General features: G+C 45.9%; 1 protein-coding gene across 1 annotated transcript in view; it reads left to right on the forward strand.

Moving 5' to 3' along the window:
* The window catches only part of LOC309556584 (uncharacterized protein), a gene marked incomplete at both ends in the record, with an annotated part of 89,761 nt that extends 66,465 nt beyond the window's left edge, over positions 1-23,296 (forward strand). Inside the window, one exon of the mRNA XM_082259024.1 lies at positions 23,237-23,296. Coding sequence (XP_082115150.1) covers positions 23,237-23,296 — 60 coding nt within the window. The remainder of the gene's footprint in view (positions 1-23,236) is intronic.
* Positions 23,297-23,743: the final 447 nt, after the last annotated feature.

The raw sequence follows: 23,743 nt of genomic DNA on the forward strand, positions 1-23,743 counted from the left end.
CGGTTATGTGTGCATGTATGGGGACCGATATCAGTTTTTCGTTGCCGATTCTGATATTTTGGCCAATGCATATCGGTATCGGCCGATATGCGCTGATATTTTTGTACATTTAAAAAACATTTTTTTTTATTCTAAAATGCCCCAAACCCCTCCTCTGCACTTAAAAGCATTAAAAACGCCAAGTTTGGCTGTTTTGAATGCTGTCATTTTTTTTTTAATCTGGCGCCAGACAGTACCTGGAAGTGATGTCACTCATGACATCACTTCCGGAAATCCGATCAGAGCTGAATGCGGCTTTGATTGGGTCTTCAGCGGCCATGCAGGATGGTTGCCCGGGTCTCCCGGTGGGACGGGAGACCCGGGAAAACCGCTGAAGGCGGCGGGAGGAAGGGGGACGTCCCCTCCCGCTCCTTGTGATGACAGCCGAGCGGCTTCTCAGTCGCATCGGTTGTCATTACAAGACAGCCGACCATCAGCTATGGATTCCGGTACCGGGGTGATGCCTCTAGCTGCAGGCATCACTCCGGTACAAGCACTTTCCGAATTATCGGTAATATCGGTCGCCTTGGTGGCTAATTTCGATATATCAGGGAAAGTGCAGATCGGCCCTTGATATATCAGCTTTGCCGATAATTGGTCGATCTCTACTTCATAGCGTAATTCTGTTTATTTTAAACGCATTAAAAACAGTAAAAAAAAAATTATATTCAAAAGCGGTGTCGCGCTCCTAAATGCTAATGTACTAGTATCCCTTTAAATCGGTTTGCATAGCAATTGTCAAACTCAGTATATCATATAAAACCATATATAACATTAACAAAACAAAATAAACCATGTATCAGTCCATAAAGTGTCCTTTGGTATGAGTTCTCTTGCATATGCTCAATCTTTCATAAAAAAAAAAAAAAAAACAGGCTTGTGTTCACATATCCAAATGATTGCTTCCTTAACCACTTCTGGACCGGAAGAAGAAAAGTTACCCTGACATCTGTATGGAATAAGCAACTTGCTAGCACCCATATATATATATATATATATATATATATATATATATATTGAAAATTAAACAAAAAAACATGTTTATGTTGCTTTAATACGTACTTTAGTTACATTGTTAATTGCATATTGTACTTGTTTGTAGCCTAAATACTGAAATTTGCACTTAAAACTGTAATTTTGTAACTTTTGGAAATGCCAGGAAAAACTTTGCTGTGCCAGTAAATTTTGGGTGTTGAGTCAGTAAATTTCAATCCAGTAGGTTGATAACACTGCGTCATGTACATGACTAGTTACCTCTTTTGGGTTAATCATTTGTGCAGGCAGCTACACGGCAACAAAGACAATAAACCCTAGTGTGGAGTTTACACTGTACCTTTAGGAATACAATATTATGTGTAGCTGTGTATGGTAAATGGCATTAGTAAAATATTATATATATATATATATATATATATATATATATATATATATAAAAAAACTGCATATTTTATTTACAAGCCAAGTGTATAAGTGAAGATCTTTTTTATCAATGATAATGAAACCAAGACAGAGGGCCACAGGAGAAAAACAAGTTCAGAAGGGAGTTCACGGTTGAAAAAAGTTTGGGAGACACTGGTGTAAATTACCAACATTGCCAAACTGTTGGTAGCCACCACGTGCCCTCTTTTTCCTGTAACCAATAATGCCTAATTAGTGATAGAAATGACATGCAAATTTTACAACAGGTACAATTTTACAAATGGAGCAAGTTTACAGATGGAACAATTATACAACTGGTAAAACGTGTACAATTTTATAAATGGAACAATTTTACAACTGGTGCAATGTTATAAATGGGACAATTTTACAACTAGTAAAGTTTTACAAATTGAACAATTTTGCAACTAATACAATTTCAACATGGATACAAATTTACCACATTTTTACAACTAGTACAACTAGTACAATTTTAAAACTGATACAATTTTACAACTGGTGCAATTTTACAGATGGAACAATTTTACAACTTGTAACGTTTTACAAATTTTAACAATTGTACAACTAATACCATTTTAAAATGGATACAATTTTACAATTTTACAACAATTTTACAACTAGTACAATTTTAAAACTGATACAGTTATACAAAAGGTACAAAAGAGATGCTACATTCCTAAAGAGTAGCAAAGTAACAGTAATAGGAAATAAAAAATGTATATTATCCTATAAAAGTGTGCCATGAGAGAGAGAATATATCAAAGCAGTAAGTCAAGGGCATAGCAATGATTAATTTTAACCAAACAATGAAGATTTAGTGGAGGGATGACTGATGTCAGGAATTTCTATAATTTAATGTGTCCATCATGAGTATTAGCTCTGGAGATGGAAAGAGGATTGCATTCAGCCCACATCAGTATAACTGCCCCAGGATTCTGTCTGAGTATCAAGTCAGCCAGGGAAGGCTTATAGATTTTTTTTGTCAATTAGCTATTTTGTTGGGAAGGATATGAGACATTCAGAAGTGGCATGATGCCAATAAAAATTCCACACTTTAAATCATGAGGTTATGGGAAAAAAAGAAAGAAAGAAAAATTGTTAAAAGGTTTCTAAAATTCTGACTAGTGGTTACAATCTATTTCTATAAAAAATGATATAAAAGTAACTCTTAGTTAGAATGTGTTGGCTTAATAAGTGTCGGGTTACACTATGGCGATCCGACTTCGGGGGCGACCTGTGAAGTCACGCGCACCGCGACTTCGGCGCGACTTGCACGGACTCCACGTAATGGAAGTCAATGCAAGTCGCTCTGATGTCACCCCGAAGTAGTACAGGAACTATTTTCTAAGTCGGAGCGATTTGAGTCGCTCCTATTAGAACGGTTCCCGTAGCACAGAATGGACCGCGACTTGTCAGGCTGACCAGTCGCCTGACAAGTCACGGTAGTGTGAACTGGGACTTAGAAGATTGTTTTGTACCAAATAAAACAATGTAATTTTATGGAGGCGTCACCAGTAAGGACTCTTTCACACGGTCCACCTCCATAGGCGGATCCGTGCTGCTCAGCGGGGATCGATCCGCCAATCCCAGCTGAGCCGGCGGATGACAACTCTGTCTCTGCTTGCAGTGCGAAGAGGGAGGTGTCACAGCTCCCGCTGCTCTCTATGGGGGATCGGATGAGAGCGGACCGCCTGTCCACTCTCACCCGATCCGATCCCTGAAAGGATGGAAAAATAGGGTTTCCATCCATCCAGATTTCACGGACAGGATCGGATACAGATGGCAGCGGGTGTCAGCTGAGGTGTCTCCGCTGACATCCGCTGCCCCATAGAGCTGCATGGAGGATCCGATCAGATCCGCCTAAAAAACTGACAGGCGGATCTGATCGGATCGCCCGTGTGAAAGAGCCCTAAGTTCATTAGAGTGAGGGTGGAAAAGAAAGATTCTTTGGATATGTTTGTTTTTGTTTTTTTTTGTTTTGTTTTTTGTACCAAATGAAACAAAGTAACTTTATGGAGGCCTCAACAGGTAGGCATGTCCATGAGAGTGAGGGTAGAAAAAAGTTTCTTTGAACGTTTGTTTTTTTTTTTTTTGCTTTTTTTGTGCCAAATGTAACAATGTAACCTTATAACAAAAGAAACCCTTCTCCATTACCGGGTCTATAATGGCAATTCACAACTATAACATTCTTCTAGATTTTCAAAAATATCACACATTTCTTAAAAATTATCCATTTTTATTACAACATTCAGTAAAAAATATTATTTAAGTGGAACAATACAAATCATTGAACAATTCCTACTAGGGGACAAGTAAAACCATATTGCGAGAATTTCAAAATTAAAACAGGTGGTAAATTTCCAACTGTCTCCTAGATATTCTACTTGCACACTAGCATCACAGTTGGAAATTTACCACCTGCTTCAATTTTGAAATTCTTGCAATATGGTTTTACTTGTCCCCTAGTAGGAATTGTTGAATGATTTGTATTATTCCACTTAAATATTATTTTTTCTGAATGTTGTAATAAATATGGATAATTTTTCAGAAATGTGTGATATTTTTGAAAATCACCAATCACTGCAAATTCGGGTGTTCGGCGAACGGCCGAACGGGCAAATGTTTGGCCCTAACGTATCCCTAACAAACATCTTTTACTGCAATACATGAAAAAAGCATGTACTCCATTGTGTCATGGTGCCATGCATTGCAGTACACTGCCTTAGAAAAAGATGCATATCTGATATTTAATGCAATAAGCTGCCCTGCCCGTCCATTTAAAAAAAAAAAAAAATGCACAAATGAAGGAGTGCCAGACCAATGGATGAAAGAGTCCAAATTCATTAGCTAAGAAAGAAAGAAAGAAAGAAAGAAAGAAGCCAGCTCTTGAAACATTACTTACCCAAAACGAAAGAAAGAAAGAAAGAAAGAAAGAAAGAAAGAAAGAAAGAAAGAAAGAAAGAAGCCAGCTCTTGAAGCATTAATTACCTAAAACGAAAGAAAGAGAAAGAAAGAAAGCAAGAAAGAAGCCAGCTCTTGAAACATTACTTACCCAAAAAGAAAGAAAGAGAGAAAGAAAGAAGCCAGCTCTTGAAGCATTACTTTCCCAAAATGAAAGAAAGAAAGAAAGAAAGAAAGAAAGAAAGAAAGAAAGAAAGAAAGAAAGAAAGAAAGAAGCCAGCACTTGAAGCATTACTTACCCAAAAAGAAAGAAAGAAAGAAAGAAGCCAGCTCTTGAAGCATTACTTACCCAAAACGAAAGAAAGAAAGAAAGAAAGAAAGAAGCCAGCTCTTGAAGCATTACTTTCCCAAAATGAAAGAAAGAAGGAAAGAAAGAAAGAAGCCAGCTCTTGAAACATTACTTACCCAAAAAGAAAGAAAGAAAGAAAGAAAGAAAGAAAGAAAGAAAGAAGCCAGCTCTTGAAGCATTACTTACCCAAAACGAAAGAAAGAAAGAAAGAAAGAAAGAAAGAAAGAAAGAAAGAAGCCAGCTCTTGAAGCATTACTTACCCAAAACGAAAGAAAGAAAGAAAGAAGCCAGCTCTTGAAGCATTACTTTCCCAAAATGAAAGAAAGAAGGAAAGGAAGAAAGAAGCCAGCTCTTGAAGCATTACTTACCCAAAAAGAAAGAAAGAAAGAAAGAAAGAAAAGCCAGCTCTTGAAGCATTACTTACCCAAAACGAAAGAAAGAAAGAAAGAAAGAAAGAAGCCAGCTCTTGAAGCATTACTTTCCCAAAATGAAAGAAAGAAGGAAAGAAAGAAAGAAGCCAGCTCTTGAAGCATTACTTACCCAAAACGAAAGAAAGAAAGAAAGAAGCCAGCTCTTGAAGCATTACTTACCCAAAACGAAAGAAAGAAAGAAAGAAGCCAGCTCTTGAAGCATTACTTTCCCAAAATGAAAGAAAGAAGGAAAGAAAGAAAGAAGCCAGCTCTTGAAGCATTACTTACCCAAAATGAAAGAAAGAAAGAAAGAAAGAAGCCAGCTCTTGAAACATTACTTACCCAAAAAGAAAGAAAGAAAGAAAGAAAGAAAGAAAGAAAGAAAGAAAGAAAAGCCAGCTCTTGAAGCATTACTTTCCCAAAATGAAAGAAAGAAGGAAAGAAAGAAAGAAGCCAGCTCTTGAAGCATTACTTACCCAAAACGAAAGAAAGAAAGAAAGAAGCCAGCTCTTGAAGCATTACTTACCCAAAACGAAAGAAAGAAAGAAAGAAAGAAAGAAAGAAAGAAAGAAAGAAAGAAAGAAAGAAAGAAAGAAAGAAAGAAAGAAGCCAGCTCTTGAAGCATTACTTTCCCAAAACGAAAGAAAGAAAGAGAAAGAAAGAAAGAAAGAAAGAAAGAAAGAAAGAGAAGCCAGCTCTTGAAGCATTACTTTCCCAAAATGAAAGAAAGAAAGAAAGAAGCCAGCTCTTGAAGCATTACTTACCCTCAATCCAAAGCTGTCTCCTGCAGTATTTTCTTTATATTCATTTATATTCATGTATTGAATGGCGCTCACACGTCATTATGAGACTGCCATTTATTGCAGGGCTAAGGATTGCCCACCATCAAAGAAGTGACCTCATTGGGCAAGCTAGCAAAACTTTCAAAGTATGTGTGTCTGTTTTTTTTTTTTTTGTCTTCTTTTTCTAAAAGGCTTCTGATTTCTAATTAAAATGTATTAATATAATTTAAAATATTTACCATGGTTCATATAAGTTGCTGTGCACAGCACTACAGGAAACCTAAATTATTCATAAAATAACAGTAACAATTGCAATCATAATTACTGATTGTTTGATACAAATGTAAAATAATTGCAGAACACCAGCGGTACAAAAAAGTGGAATGCAGAGAATATAGCTAATCTGTCAGATAACAATGCTTGTCAGGCCTGCAAATTTATTTCAGCGTTTTCTGTTACATTTAATCTCACAGTCCTACCAATCATGTTGGAAAGGGGAAATTTAGAGTTCATAATGCAAAATGCATTTTGTTCAATTTATATAACTTATATAGCAATCATTGCGCCGCGTGTTGTCATTAATCTCAGCAACTAGATATTAAGCTGAACTAAAGTTCTGCTGATGGATCTCCTATGTGGGCACTGCTATACTCTATAAATCTGCAAGAAATTCTTGCGTAGTAAAAGTCATCTGCGAGGATTTACGGAAAAGCTGTGTGATCCTCGAACAGTCCCGGTATATTTTTGCCGTTGCATCATTTCATCCTGTGCTTAAGTGTGGAAACGTAATGATGCATGCAAAGCAGGAGGAGATTGGATGCAAAATAGATTCAATTCATTTTTATGGAGCTGGAATAGGTTCCAACGAGCTTCATTTATGCCATTGACACAATATAGATTTATTTTGTGTAAAGAAAAGGGGGAAATAAAATGACACATTTGTGTTGTTTTAATAGAGAGGAACAATAGGGCATTTGCCCCAGGGCCAACTAATACAAGTACTAGAACTGGGGATCTATAAAGTATAGTGATCTCATATTTTATGAGGTTTTTTTAAAGGGTATCTAAAGCCAAAACTTTTTTGTTTTCGTTTTTGGATAAAGGGGTTGGAATCCCTACCAGGTTTTTATTGATGTCTGTGTCACCGTTAGGGAGATTGACTCTCTCTATTTGTCTTGGTGACCACTACCACTGGGACTGAAAGTTAGGGAAGAAATGTTAGTTGTCACAAGAAGTGGAACAGAGAAAAAAAAATTCTAATGTGGACACTTTTTAATATGACAATTATCTAAGATGGCAGCAGTGGCGACTGGTGCTCCATGGGCTGGGAGGGGGGCGGCAGACGGGCCGCACCAGCTCCAGCCCACACACCATACCCCCCCTGGACCACACCAGCTCCAGCCGCACACCATACCCCCCCCCCCGACCACACCAGCTCCAGCCCACACACCATACCACCCCCCCCCCCCGGACCACACCAGCTCCAGCCCACACACCATACCCCCTCTGGACCACACCAGCTCCAGCCCGCACATCATACCCCCCCAGACCACACCAGCTCCAGCCCGCACACCAGCTTCAGCCCCCCCCTCCCCGGACCACACCAGCTCCAGCCTGCACACCAGCACCAGCCTGCACACCATACCCCCCCCCTCGGACCACACCAGGTTCAGCTCGCACACCATACCCCCCTGGACCACACCAGCTCCAGCCCGCACATCATACCCCCCGCCCGGACCACACCAGCTCCAGCCCACACACCATACCCCCTCCGGACCACACCAGCTCCAGCCGCACACCATACCACCCCCCGGACCACACCAGCTCCAGCCCACACACCATACCCCCTCTGGACCACACCAGCTCCAGCCCGCACATCATACCCCCCCAGACCACACCAGCTCCAGCCCGCACACCAGCTTCAGCCCCCCCCCCTCCCCGGACCACAACAGCTCCAGCCTGCACAACAGCACCAGCCTGCACACCATACCCCCCCCCCTCGGACCACACCAGGTTCAGCTCGCACACCATACCCCCCTGGACCACACCAGCTCCAGCCCGCACATCATACCCCCCGCCCGGACCACACCAGCTCCAGCCCACACACCATACCCCCTCTGGACCACACCAGCTCCAGCCGCACACCATACCACCCCCCCGGACCACACCAGCTCCAGCCCACACACCATACCCCCTCTGGACCACACCAGCTCCAGCCCGCACATCATACCCCCCCAGACCACACCAGCTCCAGCCCGCACACCAGCTTCAGCCCCCCCCCTCCCCGGACCACACCAGCTCCAGCCTGCACACCAGCACCAGCCTGCACACCATACCCCCCCCCCTCGGACCACACCAGGTTCAGCTCGCACACCATACCCCCCTGGACCACACCAGCTACAGCCCGCACATCATACCCCCCGCCCGGACCACACCAGCTCCAGCCCACACACCATACCCCCCTCCGGACCACACCAGCTCCAGCCCGCACACCAATCCTCCCCCCCCCCCGGTCGCCGGCTCACTCACCCTGGACTGACATGTGGAGGGCAAGCAGCGGCGGTTTCCCCCTCAGTCTCTTCCATGGGTCAGGCTTCCCCTGCGTCTCCTCCCTCCTCCTCCTTCGCCAATGGGATGGCTTCTCCTTTCGACCAATCGGGAAACCGGTCTCAGGTCCTGTTTCCTGATTGGCCAGGAGGAGAATCCATGTGACAATAGCGAATATTCATTCGCTATTGTCACACAACTGGGTGGGCTCAGGGCACAGTGCTTTGCGCCCCGAGCCTACCCTTTTTTCAAGCCTATTAGAGACTCTGGCTCTAATCACGTGCTTGGAACATTGGAATCCATGCATCCGGTGCCCTGCATGTAGATTAGGGAGCCGGGCGCATAGATAGGGGGCAGCGCCCCTGCGCCCCCGATTGGACGGGCCACCACTGGACAGCAGTTCTCTCTTTGGAGAGATTCTCTCCCAGTTTCTACTGTGTCTACAAGACAGGATGTAATAGGAATTCTCCCCAGTAGAATATAAGTGTACAAAACAAAAAGAAAAAAACTGCAAACATTTTAACTATTCCTTACTTTCAAAATTAAATCTAGATATACTTTAACCACTTGCCAACCACCCGCCGCAGTTTTACTGCGGCAGGCTGGCTCCACTGCATGCAATGACGTAGGGGTACATTGGTCACAGAAGTGGTGCTAGGAGGCGAGCGCGCACCGCCTGTGCCCCCACTCGGCACCCGCGATCGCTCCCAGCTAAGAGAGAAGGACGGTCATCTGTTGTAAACACAGCTGACCGTTCTTCTCTCTGAAATGATCACAGAGCGCCTGTGATCCTTCTATATAGGACCACAGGTCTCTATGATCATTTCACAAGTCCCCCCCCAATAGTTAGAAAACACTCCCCTAGGCTCACACTTAACCCTTTGATCACCCACTAGGTTAACCCCTTCCCTGCCAGTGTCATTATTACAGTAACAGTGCATGTTTTAGTACCGATTTCTGTAGTAATGTCACTGATTCCCCCAAAAGTGTCAAAAATGTCAGTATGGGTTCCGATCTGTCCATGCCAATGTCGCAGTCCCACTAAAAATCAGATTGCCGCCATTACTAGTAAAAAATAAAGAAATAAAAATTACATAAATCTTTCCCATTTTTTTTTTGTTTTACCAAAAATATGTAGCAGAATACAAATGGGCCTAAAGGGATAAAAAATGTTGATTTTTTTTTTTTTTTTTTGGGGGGGGGGGGGGGGTATTATACAGCAGAATGTGAAAAATATTGTTTTTTTAATCTGAATTGTCGCTGTTTTTTTGTTTATAGCGCAAAACAAATAAAAACCGCAGAGGTGATCAAATACCACCAAAAGAAAGCTCTATTTGTGGGGAAAAAGGACATCAATTTTATTTGGGTACAGCATTGCATGACCGCGCAATTGTCAGTTAAAGTAACGCAGTGCCACACCAGCTCCAGCCCGCACATCATACCCCCCGCCCGGACCACACCAGCTCCAGCCCACACACCATACCCCCTCCGGACCACACCAGCTCCAGCCGCACACCATACCACCCCCCGGACCACACCAGCTCCAGCCCACACACCATACCCCCTCTGGACCACACCAGCTCCAGCCCGCACATCATACCCCCCCAGACCACACCAGCTCCAGCCCGCACACCAGCTTCAGCCCCCCCCCCTCCCCGGACCACAACAGCTCCAGCCTGCACAACAGCACCAGCCTGCACACCATACCCCCCCCCCTCGGACCACACCAGGTTCAGCTCGCACACCATACCCCCCTGGACCACACCAGCTCCAGCCCGCACATCATACCCCCCGCCCGGACCACACCAGCTCCAGCCCACACACCATACCCCCTCTGGACCACACCAGCTCCAGCCGCACACCATACCACCCCCCCGGACCACACCAGCTCCAGCCCACACACCATACCCCCTCTGGACCACACCAGCTCCAGCCCGCACATCATACCCCCCCAGACCACACCAGCTCCAGCCCGCACACCAGCTTCAGCCCCCCCCCCTCCCCGGACCACACCAGCTCCAGCCTGCACACCAGCACCAGCCTGCACACCATACCCCCCCCCCTCGGACCACACCAGGTTCAGCTCGCACACCATACCCCCCTGGACCACACCAGCTACAGCCCGCACATCATACCCCCCGCCCGGACCACACCAGCTCCAGCCCACACACCATACCCCCCTCCGGACCACACCAGCTCCAGCCCGCACACCAATCCTCCCCCCCCCCGGTCGCCGGCTCACTCACCCTGGACTGACATGTGGAGGGCAAGCAGCGGCGGTTTCCCCCTCAGTCTCTTCCATGGGTCAGGCTTCCCCTGCGTCTCCTCCCTCCTCCTCCTTCGCCAATGGGATGGCTTCTCCTTTCGGCCAATCGGGAAACCGGTCTCAGGTCCTGTTTCCTGATTGGCCAGGAGGAGAATCCATGTGACAATAGCGAATATTCATTCGCTATTGTCACACAACTGGGTGGGCTCAGGGCACAGTGCTTTGCGCCCCGAGCCTACCCTTTTTTCAAGCCTATTAGAGACTCTGGCTCTAATCACGTGCTTGGAACATTGGAATCCATGCATCCGGTGCCCTGCATGTAGATTAGGGAGCCGGGCGCATAGATAGGGGGCAGCGCCCCTGCGCCCCCGATTGGACGGGCCACCACTGGACAGCAGTTCTCTCTTTGGAGAGATTCTCTCCCAGTTTCTACTGTGTCTACAAGACAGGATGTAATAGGAATTCTCCCCAGTAGAATATAAGTGTACAAAACAAAAAGAAAAAAACTGCAAACATTTTAACTATTCCTTACTTTCAAAATTAAATCTAGATATACTTTAACCACTTGCCAACCACCCGCCGCAGTTTTACTGCGGCAGGCTGGCTCCACTGCATGCAATGACGTAGGGGTACATTGGTCACAGAAGTGGTGCTAGGAGGCGAGCGCGCACCGCCTGTGCCCCCACTCGGCACCCGCGATCGCTCCCAGCTAAGAGAGAAGGACGGTCATCTGTTGTAAACACAGCTGACCGTTCTTCTCTCTGAAATGATCACAGAGCGCCTGTGATCCTTCTATATAGGACCACAGGTCTCTATGATCATTTCACAAGTCCCCCCCCAATAGTTAGAAAACACTCCCCTAGGCTCACACTTAACCCTTTGATCACCCACTAGGTTAACCCCTTCCCTGCCAGTGTCATTATTACAGTAACAGTGCATGTTTTAGTACCGATTTCTGTAGTAATGTCACTGATTCCCCCAAAAGTGTCAAAAATGTCAGTATGGGTTCCGATCTGTCCATGCCAATGTCGCAGTCCCACTAAAAATCAGATTGCCGCCATTACTAGTAAAAAATAAAGAAATAAAAATTACATAAATCTTTCCCATTTTTTTTTTGTTTTACCAAAAATATGTAGCAGAATACAAATGGGCCTAAAGGGATAAAAAATGTTGATTTTTTTTTTTTTTTTTTGGGGGGGGGGGGGGGTATTATACAGCAGAATGTGAAAAATATTGTTTTTTTAATCTGAATTGTCGCTGTTTTTTTGTTTATAGCGCAAAACAAATAAAAACCGCAGAGGTGATCAAATACCACCAAAAGAAAGCTCTATTTGTGGGGAAAAAGGACATCAATTTTATTTGGGTACAGCATTGCATGACCGCGCAATTGTCAGTTAAAGTAACGCAGTGCCACACCAGCTCCAGCCCGCACATCATACCCCCCGCCCGGACCACACCAGCTCCAGCCCACACACCATACCCCCTCCGGACCACACCAGCTCCAGCCGCACACCATACCACCCCCCGGACCACACCAGCTCCAGCCCACACACCATACCCCCTCTGGACCACACCAGCTCCAGCCCGCACATCATACCCCCCCAGACCACACCAGCTCCAGCCCGCACACCAGCTTCAGCCCCCCCCCTCCCCGGACCACAACAGCTCCAGCCTGCACAACAGCACCAGCCTGCACACCATACCCCCCCCCCTCGGACCACACCAGGTTCAGCTCGCACACCATACCCCCCTGGACCACACCAGCTCCAGCCCGCACATCATACCCCCCGCCCGGACCACACCAGCTCCAGCCCACACACCATACCCCCTCTGGACCACACCAGCTCCAGCCGCACACCATACCACCCCCCCGGACCACACCAGCTCCAGCCCACACACCATACCCCCTCTGGACCACACCAGCTCCAGCCCGCACATCATACCCCCCCAGACCACACCAGCTCCAGCCCGCACACCAGCTTCAGCCCCCCCCCCTCCCCGGACCACACCAGCTCCAGCCTGCACACCAGCACCAGCCTGCACACCATACCCCCCCCCTCGGACCACACCAGGTTCAGCTCGCACACCATACCCCCCTGGACCACACCAGCTACAGCCCGCACATCATACCCCCCGCCCGGACCACACCAGCTCCAGCCCACACACCATACCCCCCTCCGGACCACACCAGCTCCAGCCCGCACACCAATCCTCCCCCCCCCCGGTCGCCGGCTCACTCACCCTGGACTGACATGTGGAGGGCAAGCAGCGGCGGTTTCCCCCTCAGTCTCTTCCATGGGTCAGGCTTCCCCTGCGTCTCCTCCCTCCTCCTCCTTCGCCAATGGGATGGCTTCTCCTTTCGGCCAATCGGGAAACCGGTCTCAGGTCCTGTTTCCTGATTGGCCAGGAGGAGAATCCATGTGACAATAGCGAATATTCATTCGCTATTGTCACACAACTGGGTGGGCTCAGGGCACAGTGCTTTGCGCCCCGAGCCTACCCTTTTTTCAAGCCTATTAGAGACTCTGGCTCTAATCACGTGCTTGGAACATTGGAATCCATGCATCCGGTGCCCTGCATGTAGATTAGGGAGCCGGGCGCATAGATAGGGGGCAGCGCCCCTGCGCCCCCGATTGGACGGGCCACCACTGGACAGCAGTTCTCTCTTTGGAGAGATTCTCTCCCAGTTTCTACTGTGTCTACAAGACAGGATGTAATAGGAATTCTCCCCAGTAGAATATAAGTGTACAAAACAAAAAGAAAAAAACTGCAAACATTTTAACTATTCCTTACTTTCAAAATTAAATCTAGATATACTTTAACCACTTGCCAACCACCCGCCGCAGTTTTACTGCGGCAGGCTGGCTCCACTGCATGCAATGACGTAGGGGTACATTGGTCACAGAAGTGGTGCTAGGAGGCGAGCGCGCACCGCCTGTGCCCCCACTCGGCACCCGCGATCGCTCCCAGCTAAGAGAGAAGGACGGTCATCTGTTGTAAACACAGCTGACCGTTCTTCTCTCTGAAATGATCACAGAGCGCCTGTGATCCTTCTATATAGGACCACAGGTCTCTATGATCATTTCACAAGTCCCCCCCCAATAGTTAGAAAACACTCCCCTAGGCTCACACTTAACCCTTTGATCACCCACTAGGTTAACCCCTTCCCTGCCAGTGTCATTATTACAGTAACAGTGCATGTTTTAGTACCGATTTCTGTAGTAATGTCACTGATTCCCCCAAAAGTGTCAAAAATGTCAGTATGGGTTCCGATCTGTCCATGCCAATGTCGCAGTCCCACTAAAAATCAGATTGCCGCCATTACTAGTAAAAAATAAAGAAATAAAAATTACATAAATCTTTCCCATTTTTTTTTTGTTTTACCAAAAATATGTAGCAGAATACAAACGGGCCTAAAGGGATAAAAAATGTTGATTTTTTTTTTTTTTTTTTTGGGGAGGGGGGGGGTATTATACAGCAGAATGTGAAAAATATTGTTTTTTGAATCTGAATTGTCGCTGTTTTTTTGTTTATAGCGCAAAACAAATAAAAACCGCAGAGGTGATCAAATACCACCAAAAGAAAGCTCTATTTGTGGGGAAAAAGGACATCAATTTTATTTGGGTACAGCATTGCATGACCGCGCAATTGTCAGTTAAAGTAACGCAGTGCCGAATCGCAAAAAATGGCCTGGTCATTAAGGGGGCAAATCCTTCCGGTTCAGAACTGGTTAACCACCTCAATACTGTGCCCTAGCCAAAAGACGGCTACAGCGCGGCTCTCTTGTTTTGGGAGGGTGTCTGTGGACTTCCTCCGAGTACACGCCTCCATTGGGTGCGCTCTGTGACCGCTGTATCCTTTGGACAAAGCTGATCACAGATCCAGGTAAAGGGCAAATCACAGGGACCCTTTACCATGTGATCAGCTGTATCCAATCACAGCTGATCACTTGTAAACAAATTTGCAGGTTATGGAATTTTCTTTGCTCAGTCACTGTCACTGTGTGGTTTATTTACTAAAGTTGGGGAGTGCAAAATCAGGCTCACTTCTGCTTAGAAACCAATCAGCTGCCAGGTTATATTGTCAAACCGAATTGAACAAGCTGAGGTTAGAAGCTGAATGGTTTCTTTGCAGAATTGGGCCTAATTTTGCCCTCTCCAGCTTTAGTAAATAAACCTCAATGTGAGGAAAGGCGAGCTGATAACTAGAAAGGCTGACATGGCACATGTACACTGATAATCAGGCCACTGTTCAACAGTGCCCTGATTATCAGGGCAGCCCCATCGGTGCCTATTAGTGCCAATCAGTGCAGCTTATTAGTGCCACCTATCAGTGCACATCAGTGTCTCATATCAGTGCCCATCAGTGCCGCCTCATCAGTGCAGCCCCATCAGTGCCTCCTCTTCAGGGCCCAGCAGCGCCCTTCAGTGCAGCTTATCAGCGCTCATCAGTGCTGCCACATCAGTGCCCATCAATGCAGCCTCATCAGTTCCTGTCACTGCAGCCTCATCAGTTCCCGTCACTGCAGCCTCAACAGTGCCCATCAGTGCAGCCTCAACAGTGCCCATCAGTGCAGCCTCATCAGTGCCCATCAATGCAGCCTCATCAGTGCCCGACACTGTAGCCTCATCAGTACACATCAGTGCAGCCTCAATAGTGCTCATCAGTGCCCATCAGTGCCACCTCATCAGTGCAGCCTCATCACTGCCAATCACTGCAGTATCATCACCAGTACACATCAGTGCAGCCTCACCAGTGCCCATTAGTGCAGCCTCATCAGTGCCCCCTTATCAATGCAGCCTCATCAGTGCCCATCACTGCAGCCTCATCAGTACCCATCAGTGAAGCCTCATCAGTGCACATCAGTGAAGAAGAAAATTACTTATTTGCAAAATGTTATAACAGAAGCTAAGAAAAACGCTTGATTGTTTTTTTCAGAATGCAAAAAATAAAAGACCCAATGATGATTAAATAGCATCAAAAGAAAGCTCTCTGTCTAAAAAAAATAAATGACAAATTTCATATGGGTACAAGGTTGCAGGTTGGTGCAATTGTCATTCAAAATATGATGCCACTGAAAGCTGAAAATTGGCCTGAGTAGGAAAGGGGTGAAAGTGCCCAGTTTCGAAGTGGTTAAAGCATCCTTCTCAAACATTTTACCCCAGAGGAACCCTTAAAATAATAAGATTCAGGTTCTGGACGAAAAAACTGGACCCAAATTTTATTTCAAGGGCTCCCGCTGCGGTGTCTGAGCCAATGAGTAGGAGAGCTAGAAGAGCTTGGAGAGCCTCTGCCTCTTATTCGAGATCAGCCTCAGGTAAATATAAGGGGGGCCTGCATGCAGAAGGTTTTTTACCTTAAAGCAGAGTTCCACCCTCAAAATGAACTTTTCATCGTACGCTTGCTTTAATTTACCTGAAAAAACAATTGGATAATTAATTTTTTTTTTTTTTTTAGTTACTTACCTTCCTTCCTCTTCCTCCCTCTGCGGCCGCGGCCCGTGCCGTCACTTCCTCCTTGCATTGAATCCTGGGGGATGAGCATCATCGATCCCAGGAGTCAATGCGCCTGCACCGGCCCCGCTCGTCACCAGAAGCTGTGCAGGGATGACGCGCCTGCACTGGAAGTGACAAGCAGGGCTGCTGCAGGGCATTCTGGGACTCCGACCTCACTGAAGAGGACACGGAAGAGGGCGCCCCGGCTTCAGCTGCCCACACCTGAGATGGCAGCGCTGGACACGACATTTTCAAGGTAAGTATTTCTTCTAAAAAGGTAAGCGAAACCCGGGGACAGTTCAGAGACTATCGTTGCTTAACCACTTGCCGACCGCTCACATGGAGCGTACTGCGGCAAAGTGGTTTGTTATCATCCAGCGACGTAGGTCTACGTCGCTGGACTCCTCTCCTTGTGGGCGGCGTGCGCACGCCGCCAGAGGCTCGCTCCTGCTGTATTCAGACACAGCGGGAGTCGGGCCAGGGGAGGAGCGGCGGTGATCACCGCCGCTCTTCCCCGATCGTTGGGGATCGAGTGAGGAAATCCGCCCGCTTGTGTAAACAAAGCGGGCGGATATCCTATGTGACAGGCAGGGTCAGATTACAGGATTCAGCATAACTGAACCTGCGATTTGTGCCTGTGTCACACAGTCCCCTCCCCCCACACATGTCAGTAAGCACCAGGCATACATTAACCCCTCCCTCTCCAATAAAGTTAACCCCTTCCCTGCCAGTGTCATTTTTACAGTAACAGTGCATATTTATAGCACTGATTACTGTAGTAAGGTCACTGGTACCCCCAAAAGTGTAAAAAATGTCAGTTAGGGGTCCGATCTGTCCGACGCAATGTCACAGTCCCGAAAAAAAAATTGCAGATAGCCGCCAGATTGCCGCCATTACTGTTAAAAAAAAAACAATAAAAATGACATAAATCTTTCCCGTAGTTAGTAGCTGTGATAACTTTTGCGCAAACCAATCAAAATACGCTTAATGCGATTTTTTTTTTTTACCAAAAATATGTAGCAGAAAACAAATTGGCCTAAAATGTTAAAAAATTTTGATTTTTACATTTTTTGGGGGAATTTTATATAAAAAATTTGAAAAATATTGTTATTTTTTCAAAATTGTCGCTCTTTTTTTGATTATAGCGCAAAAAGTACAGGTCAAGCAACAAATCGCACAGGTGATCAAATACCACCAAAAGAAAGCTCTATTTGTGGGGGAAAAAAGGAAATACATTTAATTTGGGTACAGCGTCGCACGACCACGCAATTGTCCGTTAAAGTAACGCAGTGCAGAATTGCAAAATATGGCCTGGTCAGGAATGGGGTCAAATCTTCCGGTCTTAAAGCGGTTAAAAATATGCTGATTGAGAATGTTTTTGTCAAAGACATGTAGCTAAATACATTTTGGCCTAAATATATGACAAAAATTGAATATATTGGATATTTTTTAACTGTCAAATTAGAAAAATATTGTTGTTTTTTCAAAATTGTCACGGATTTTTATTAATATCGCAAAAAATTAAAAGCGCAGAGGTTATCAAATACCACCAAAAGGAAGCTCTGTGTGTGGGAAATAAAAGGACGTACATTTTGTTTGGGTACAGCGTTGCATGACCACGCAATTGTCAGTTAAATTCGCACAGTGCTGAATCGCAAAAAGTGGCCTGGACGTAAGACAGCAAAATCCTCCGGTCCTAAAGTGGTTAAGTTCTTGGCTCAGTCAAAGATCAGTCCAGGGAGGTTGTTTTTAAGGTGTTATAGTAACTGGGATGGGAGAAGGGATGAGTGGGATACTCCAACTGTTAACTATTCACAATTATGTGGACTCTTAACTTGAGAATGCGGCAAGGCTGCTGCTTCATCCTACCACTTGAATGAAGATGAGGTAAGTCACAGGCGTCACGAGCCGGGTGCGGGGGGGGCGGGCCGCACCAGGGTGTCCATCGAGGGGGGGTGACACCCAGTGTAAAGTAAAAAGGCTGCCAGACAGTAAAAAAAAACAGCCTGTCTCAGCCTGTGTCTGTGACACTTGCAGTTCCGGAGCCTGCCTGACGAGTCTCCACTGATCTTTCTGAGTGCTTCTGATGCTTCTTGCACCCTCCCCCTTCTCCAGCGCGCCTTATTTGATCTAAACAGGAAGAGATGCCGGGAGGGGGGAGAAGTGCAGTCTGCAGGGGAGGACGGACTTGTTTAGCCTAGCACTAAGGTAAGCTGCTAGCTAAACTAGGCAATAAACATGTCATGTCCGTAGCTTGTTGTCTAGAGGGAGGAGGAGGAGGGAGGGGGGAGAGAATGGGCTCTCTCTAGCAGGCTGCTGTCTGTGTTTTTTTTTTTTTTTTTGTGTGAGATCTACTCTGCTTCTGAAGGGTGGATATTTTCTACATTCTACCCCAGTGTCTAATACACCTCCCTAGAATCCCTATCCCTTACCTGCTCATCAGTCCAGTTCAGGCACAGACTCCTCTCCTGCATTACCACCTCATGTCTGTGGCACTACAAATCCAAGCATGCCAGGAGAGGGGAGGCAGCAGCAGACAGATCAGGCTGATTTTCAGATTAAATTTGCATAGTGTATATGTACTGTATACTGTATGATCATTATTTATTTATTGTGCTTGGTGGTCTTAAGGTGCTTACCATTCATATACCTATCAGAGTAAGTAGAGAGCACATTTGCAGTGGAAGTGCTCTGGAGCATTTTTATTAGTGTAAAATGGAAAGACAGAGACAGAGTGGTGGAGTGATGGGGGAGGAAGATGGACAGAGAGATGGAAAGAGTGAGGAGTGAGTAAGGGATGGAGGTATAGATTGGGTGACAGATAGAGGAAGGGATGGAGGGATGGTAAGAGACACAGAGAAATGGAACAATGGAGCAAAGGATATAGGGATGGGGGGATGGAGGGATGGAGTTATGGAAAGACAGTGAGAGACAGACAGAATAATAGGATAAAAGTGATGGAGGGTAGAAAAGGGGGAGGGATATATAGGGCACAAGGATTTTTGGATGGACAGTATGATGGAGAGATGGAGCAAGGGGCAGACAAATGAAGCAAGGGACGGATGGACCAAGAGATAAAACGATGGAGTTATGGAAAAATGAAAATAATGGAGGGTGAAGTGGTGGGAGGGAAGGTTGGATGGACAGGGGGTGATGGAGACAGGAGGTGATGGAGACAGGGGGTGATGGAGGGATGGAGACAGGGGGTGATGGAGGGATGGAGACAGGGGGTGATGGAGGGTTGGAGACAGGGGGTGATGGAGAGATGCAGACAGGGGGTGATGGAGAGATGCAGACAGGGGGTGATGGAGAGATGCAGACAGGGGGTGATGGAGGGTTGGAGACAGGGGGTGATGGAGGGTTGGAGACAGGGGGTGATGGAGGGTTGGAGACAGGGGGTGATGGAGAGATGCAGACAGGGGGTGATGGAGGGATGGAGACAGGGGGTGATGGAGGGATGGAGACAGGGGGTGATGGAGGGATGGAGACAGGGGGTGATGGAGGGATGGAGACAGGGGGTGATGGAGGGTTGGAGACAGGGGGTGATGGAGGGTTGGAGACAGGGGGTGATGGAGAGATGCAGACAGGGGGGTGATGGAGAGATGCAGACAGGGGGTGATGGAGAGATGCAGACAGGGGGTGATGGAGAGATGCAGACAGGGGGTGATGGAGAGATGCAGACAGGGGGTGATGGAGAGATGCAGACAGGGGGTGATGGAGTGATGCAGACAGGGGGTGATGGAGTGATGGAAACGGGGGGATGGAGTCAGAAGATGATGGAGGGATGGAAACAGGAGGTGATGGGGGATGGAGTGATGGAGACAGGAGGTGATGGCGTCAGAAGATGATGGAGACAGGAGGTGATGGAGGGATGGAGTGATGGAGACAGACAGGCGGTCCTTAGAATTGGGGACATAATATTTGGGTGATCCTGGTGGCTTCCAGGGATTTCCCCCCACTTTCTGTGATGGCTATGGAACAGAAATTAAGGGGAAATCTCTCCATTTTGACATAGGTGACAAAATCTGATGGGTTATAATCTAATCTGGCTTACTATATCAAAAATAACATAAGAAATATGTTATTTTACCTTAATGTCTATCTTAAACCACATTGCTAATTGCATATTGTACTTGTTTGTAGCTTATGCACTGAAATTTGCAATAAACCTGTCATTTTGTAACTTTTGGAAAATGCCAGTAAAAACTTGGCTGTGCCAGTAAATTTTGAGTGTCGTGTCAGTGAATTTCAGTCTGGTAGGTTGGCAACACTGGTGACACCAGTGTACCTGAGGCGGGAGCCGAAGCTGCCAGTCTGTGGCCCCACCACTCGCTGCCTCTGTGTCTCGCGGCCGCCGAAATTGCAGTGTGTTATAATCTATTCAGACCAGCAGCCTCCTCCAGCAGTGTTTGTCACGAACAGATGGTGGGTGTGTTACCTGACCCCACCTCCTCGGCTTGGCTCCTCCTGTGTACTGTACATTGCTGGGGTCCTGGGAGCAGGCAAACGAGACGAGCGGCAAAGGTCTGGAGTGGCCATCAGTGCCATAAAAAAAACATTATTAAAAGGGGTTGGGGTGACACCATGAGTTACCGCACCGGGTGACACCAACCCTAGTGACGCCACTGAGGTAAGTGCTTCCATTACATATCTCTTCAGATCACTCCCCTAGTACCCCCTTTCTCTCTGGGCTAGCTGACACCCGTCCACTGACTCTACACTCCAGAGTGGTCCCCTTCCTGGGCAGACCCCTGGGCAAGTTCCTCTGTACTCACGGACACTGTTTTTCCAGATTCTGCTGTGCCCCAACTCCTGTAGTCAGCTTCTCCTGGACCCCTGGGTTCAGTCTCATGCCCCTGGTACACCATGCCGACTGCCTGTGACTACCACCAACTGTTGCAGAAGAGGAGGCAGCCGCCACCCTCCTTCTGGGACCTGGCTTACCGCCCAAAGACCTCTACCTCATGTGCCCATAGCTTTTTATACCCTGTCCCATAATGCACCACTGTCTGTGCCAACCCACTTGGACGGTACCAAACCCCCCCCCCCACCCACAGACCCCCACAACCACAGCCCAGGGTTGTCGGGAAGAGACCCTTGTCCCGATCAACATGGGTACACAGGGCTTTGGGGGGCACCCCAAAGCACCCTCCCCATGTTGGGGGCAAGAGGCCTGGTATGGTTCAGGCCTGGGGTGGATCCCCCTTATTCTGTCCACCCAGGCTGCTTGCTTGGATAAGGGTCTGGTATGGATTTGGGGGGGGCGGTTTCTATTTTGGCATGGGGTTCCCCTTAAAAACTGTACCAGACCCAAAGGGTCACCCCACGATGTATTTTTATGCTTTTTTTTGTCTGTATTGACGGGAGCCGACAATACATTACAGCTGCGATCAAGTTTAAATAACTTTTTTCCTGTAGAAATATCAGTATTGCTGCAGCAGGTTACGAACATCGCACAAATGCGCCACTTTACAGGCACCTTAAGGGACCCCCAGGCACGATATTTAAAGGAATTTTTCATTTTTATTGTTTCACTTTAAGCATTATTAAAATTACTGCTCCTGTAAAAACGATTGCTTTTAAAAAAAAAAAATTGCATTGGTACATGTCCCCCAGGGCAGTACCCAGGTCCCCCATACACTTTTTTTGGGCCAATAACTTGCATTTTAGCCTTTAGAATGAGGACTTTTGATTTTTCATGTTCGAGTCCCATAAACTTTAACCTCCCTGGCGGTATGATTCTTTCCGATTTAGGTGCTGAAAGCGGTACCATTATTTTGTATGTAATTCTTAAGGACAAGCAGCCCAAACCAACTATTTACATATGATTTTTTTTTTTTTTTTACTGTGCGTTCTTCTTTATAACATCTCAGGTATGATAAAGTCTGAAACACAAAATCATAAATTATAATATAATAAATAACTATAAATAAGTTAAAGTATGTGTAAATATATATATATATATATATATATATATATATATATATATATATATATATATATATATATATATATATATATATATATATATATATATATATATATATATACATACATACATACATACATACATACATACATACATACATACATACATACATACATACATACATACATACATACATACATACATACATACATACATATATATATATATAGATAGATAGATTTATACACATACTTTTACTTATTTAAAGTTATTTATTATATTATAATTTATGATTTTGTGTTTCAAACATATATATATATACATAAAAAGTACAGTAAAACTGCAGGAAAGGGCACTGGGGGCAAACTAATGTGAATTTATTTTATTTTGCAATGTATCAGTGTGTTTGGTGTGTTTTACTTTTGAATTTGCCGCCGGTTCCACCCCCCTGTGAGCGTCACGTCGCAGAAGAAGGAAGCCGGGGCACACAGAACATTGGGAGGAAGATCCGCCGCCGCACACCGCCGGGATACATCGCTGAATCCCGGGGACAAGGTGAGTACCCTCTCTTCAGGATCAAGCGATCTTCCTAGCGGTTCCCCCGAGTGTGGCTCGGGGTTACCGCTTTTGGCACTGAAATTTAACCCCGAGCCACATTCGGGGAATACTGCTAGGAAGGTTATTGGAGTTTGCATGTTCTAACAAACTTTTCCCCTGATCGCGGTGTTCTGTTGGGAACCGAACCAGGGGGGTGGGGGGGGGGGGGGGGGTTCGGCTCATCACTACTACTGAGCACAATCTGGTCCCCACACAGTTTGATGGGCAACAAACTGGGTCTTTGATTAAAAGTTTGGAGATGCCTGTTATAGATGTTTTCAGATCCCATAGGTCGTACAAAATTTCCCAACACAATATACAATTGAAGTGACACCTGTAGGAAAATTGGGGACTCTAGTTAGACAAAGCCAAGATCTTGCTGAGCATTTTTCTGGATGTCATATATTATTTAGCCTTTTTGCTGCAGAATGTTGTGGTGAATTAGATTTTGTTCATAATATTACTATTTCACTTTTTATTGTAGCATCAACCTGTCATTATGGGTAAAGAAATTTATGTGGCAGTTGATGAGCTGAAAATATAGTATTGATTTTTTTGCCAAACTTCCTTGATTAGAAATGTAGGATGCCGCTTTACTCTCTGCTCGGTGGTATGTTTTACATGGTATATATCTTGTTGTACTTTATACGGTGCAACAACACTTCACTGGTTTTACTGGTTATAGTTAAAGCATTAATGGTCTGGGCAATCATTGTAGGGAAACAATTTCCTCTTTACATTGATCTCTTTAGGTGGAAGACTTTTTTCTGCTCTTCTCATCCAGAATGTACGGGTTCTATTTTTTTCTGCTGTTCCATGTATGCCTGAACAACATATTGTAGTGAGGCTGGTCAGATGATGTCACATGACCTTCCTCGTCTTCCTCAGGGGTGGTGATGGGCGGTCCTTCCTCCTGTTATGAGCAATGCTTATGTAATGATGTGTGAGTGCCGCTCTGTCCTGTGGCCTCAGTGAGCCCAGGCTCCAGGGG

Source organism: Pelophylax lessonae, assembly GCF_965119305.1.
Source record: "Pelophylax lessonae genome assembly, chromosome: 5".
NCBI lineage: Eukaryota > Metazoa > Chordata > Amphibia > Anura > Ranidae > Pelophylax > Pelophylax lessonae.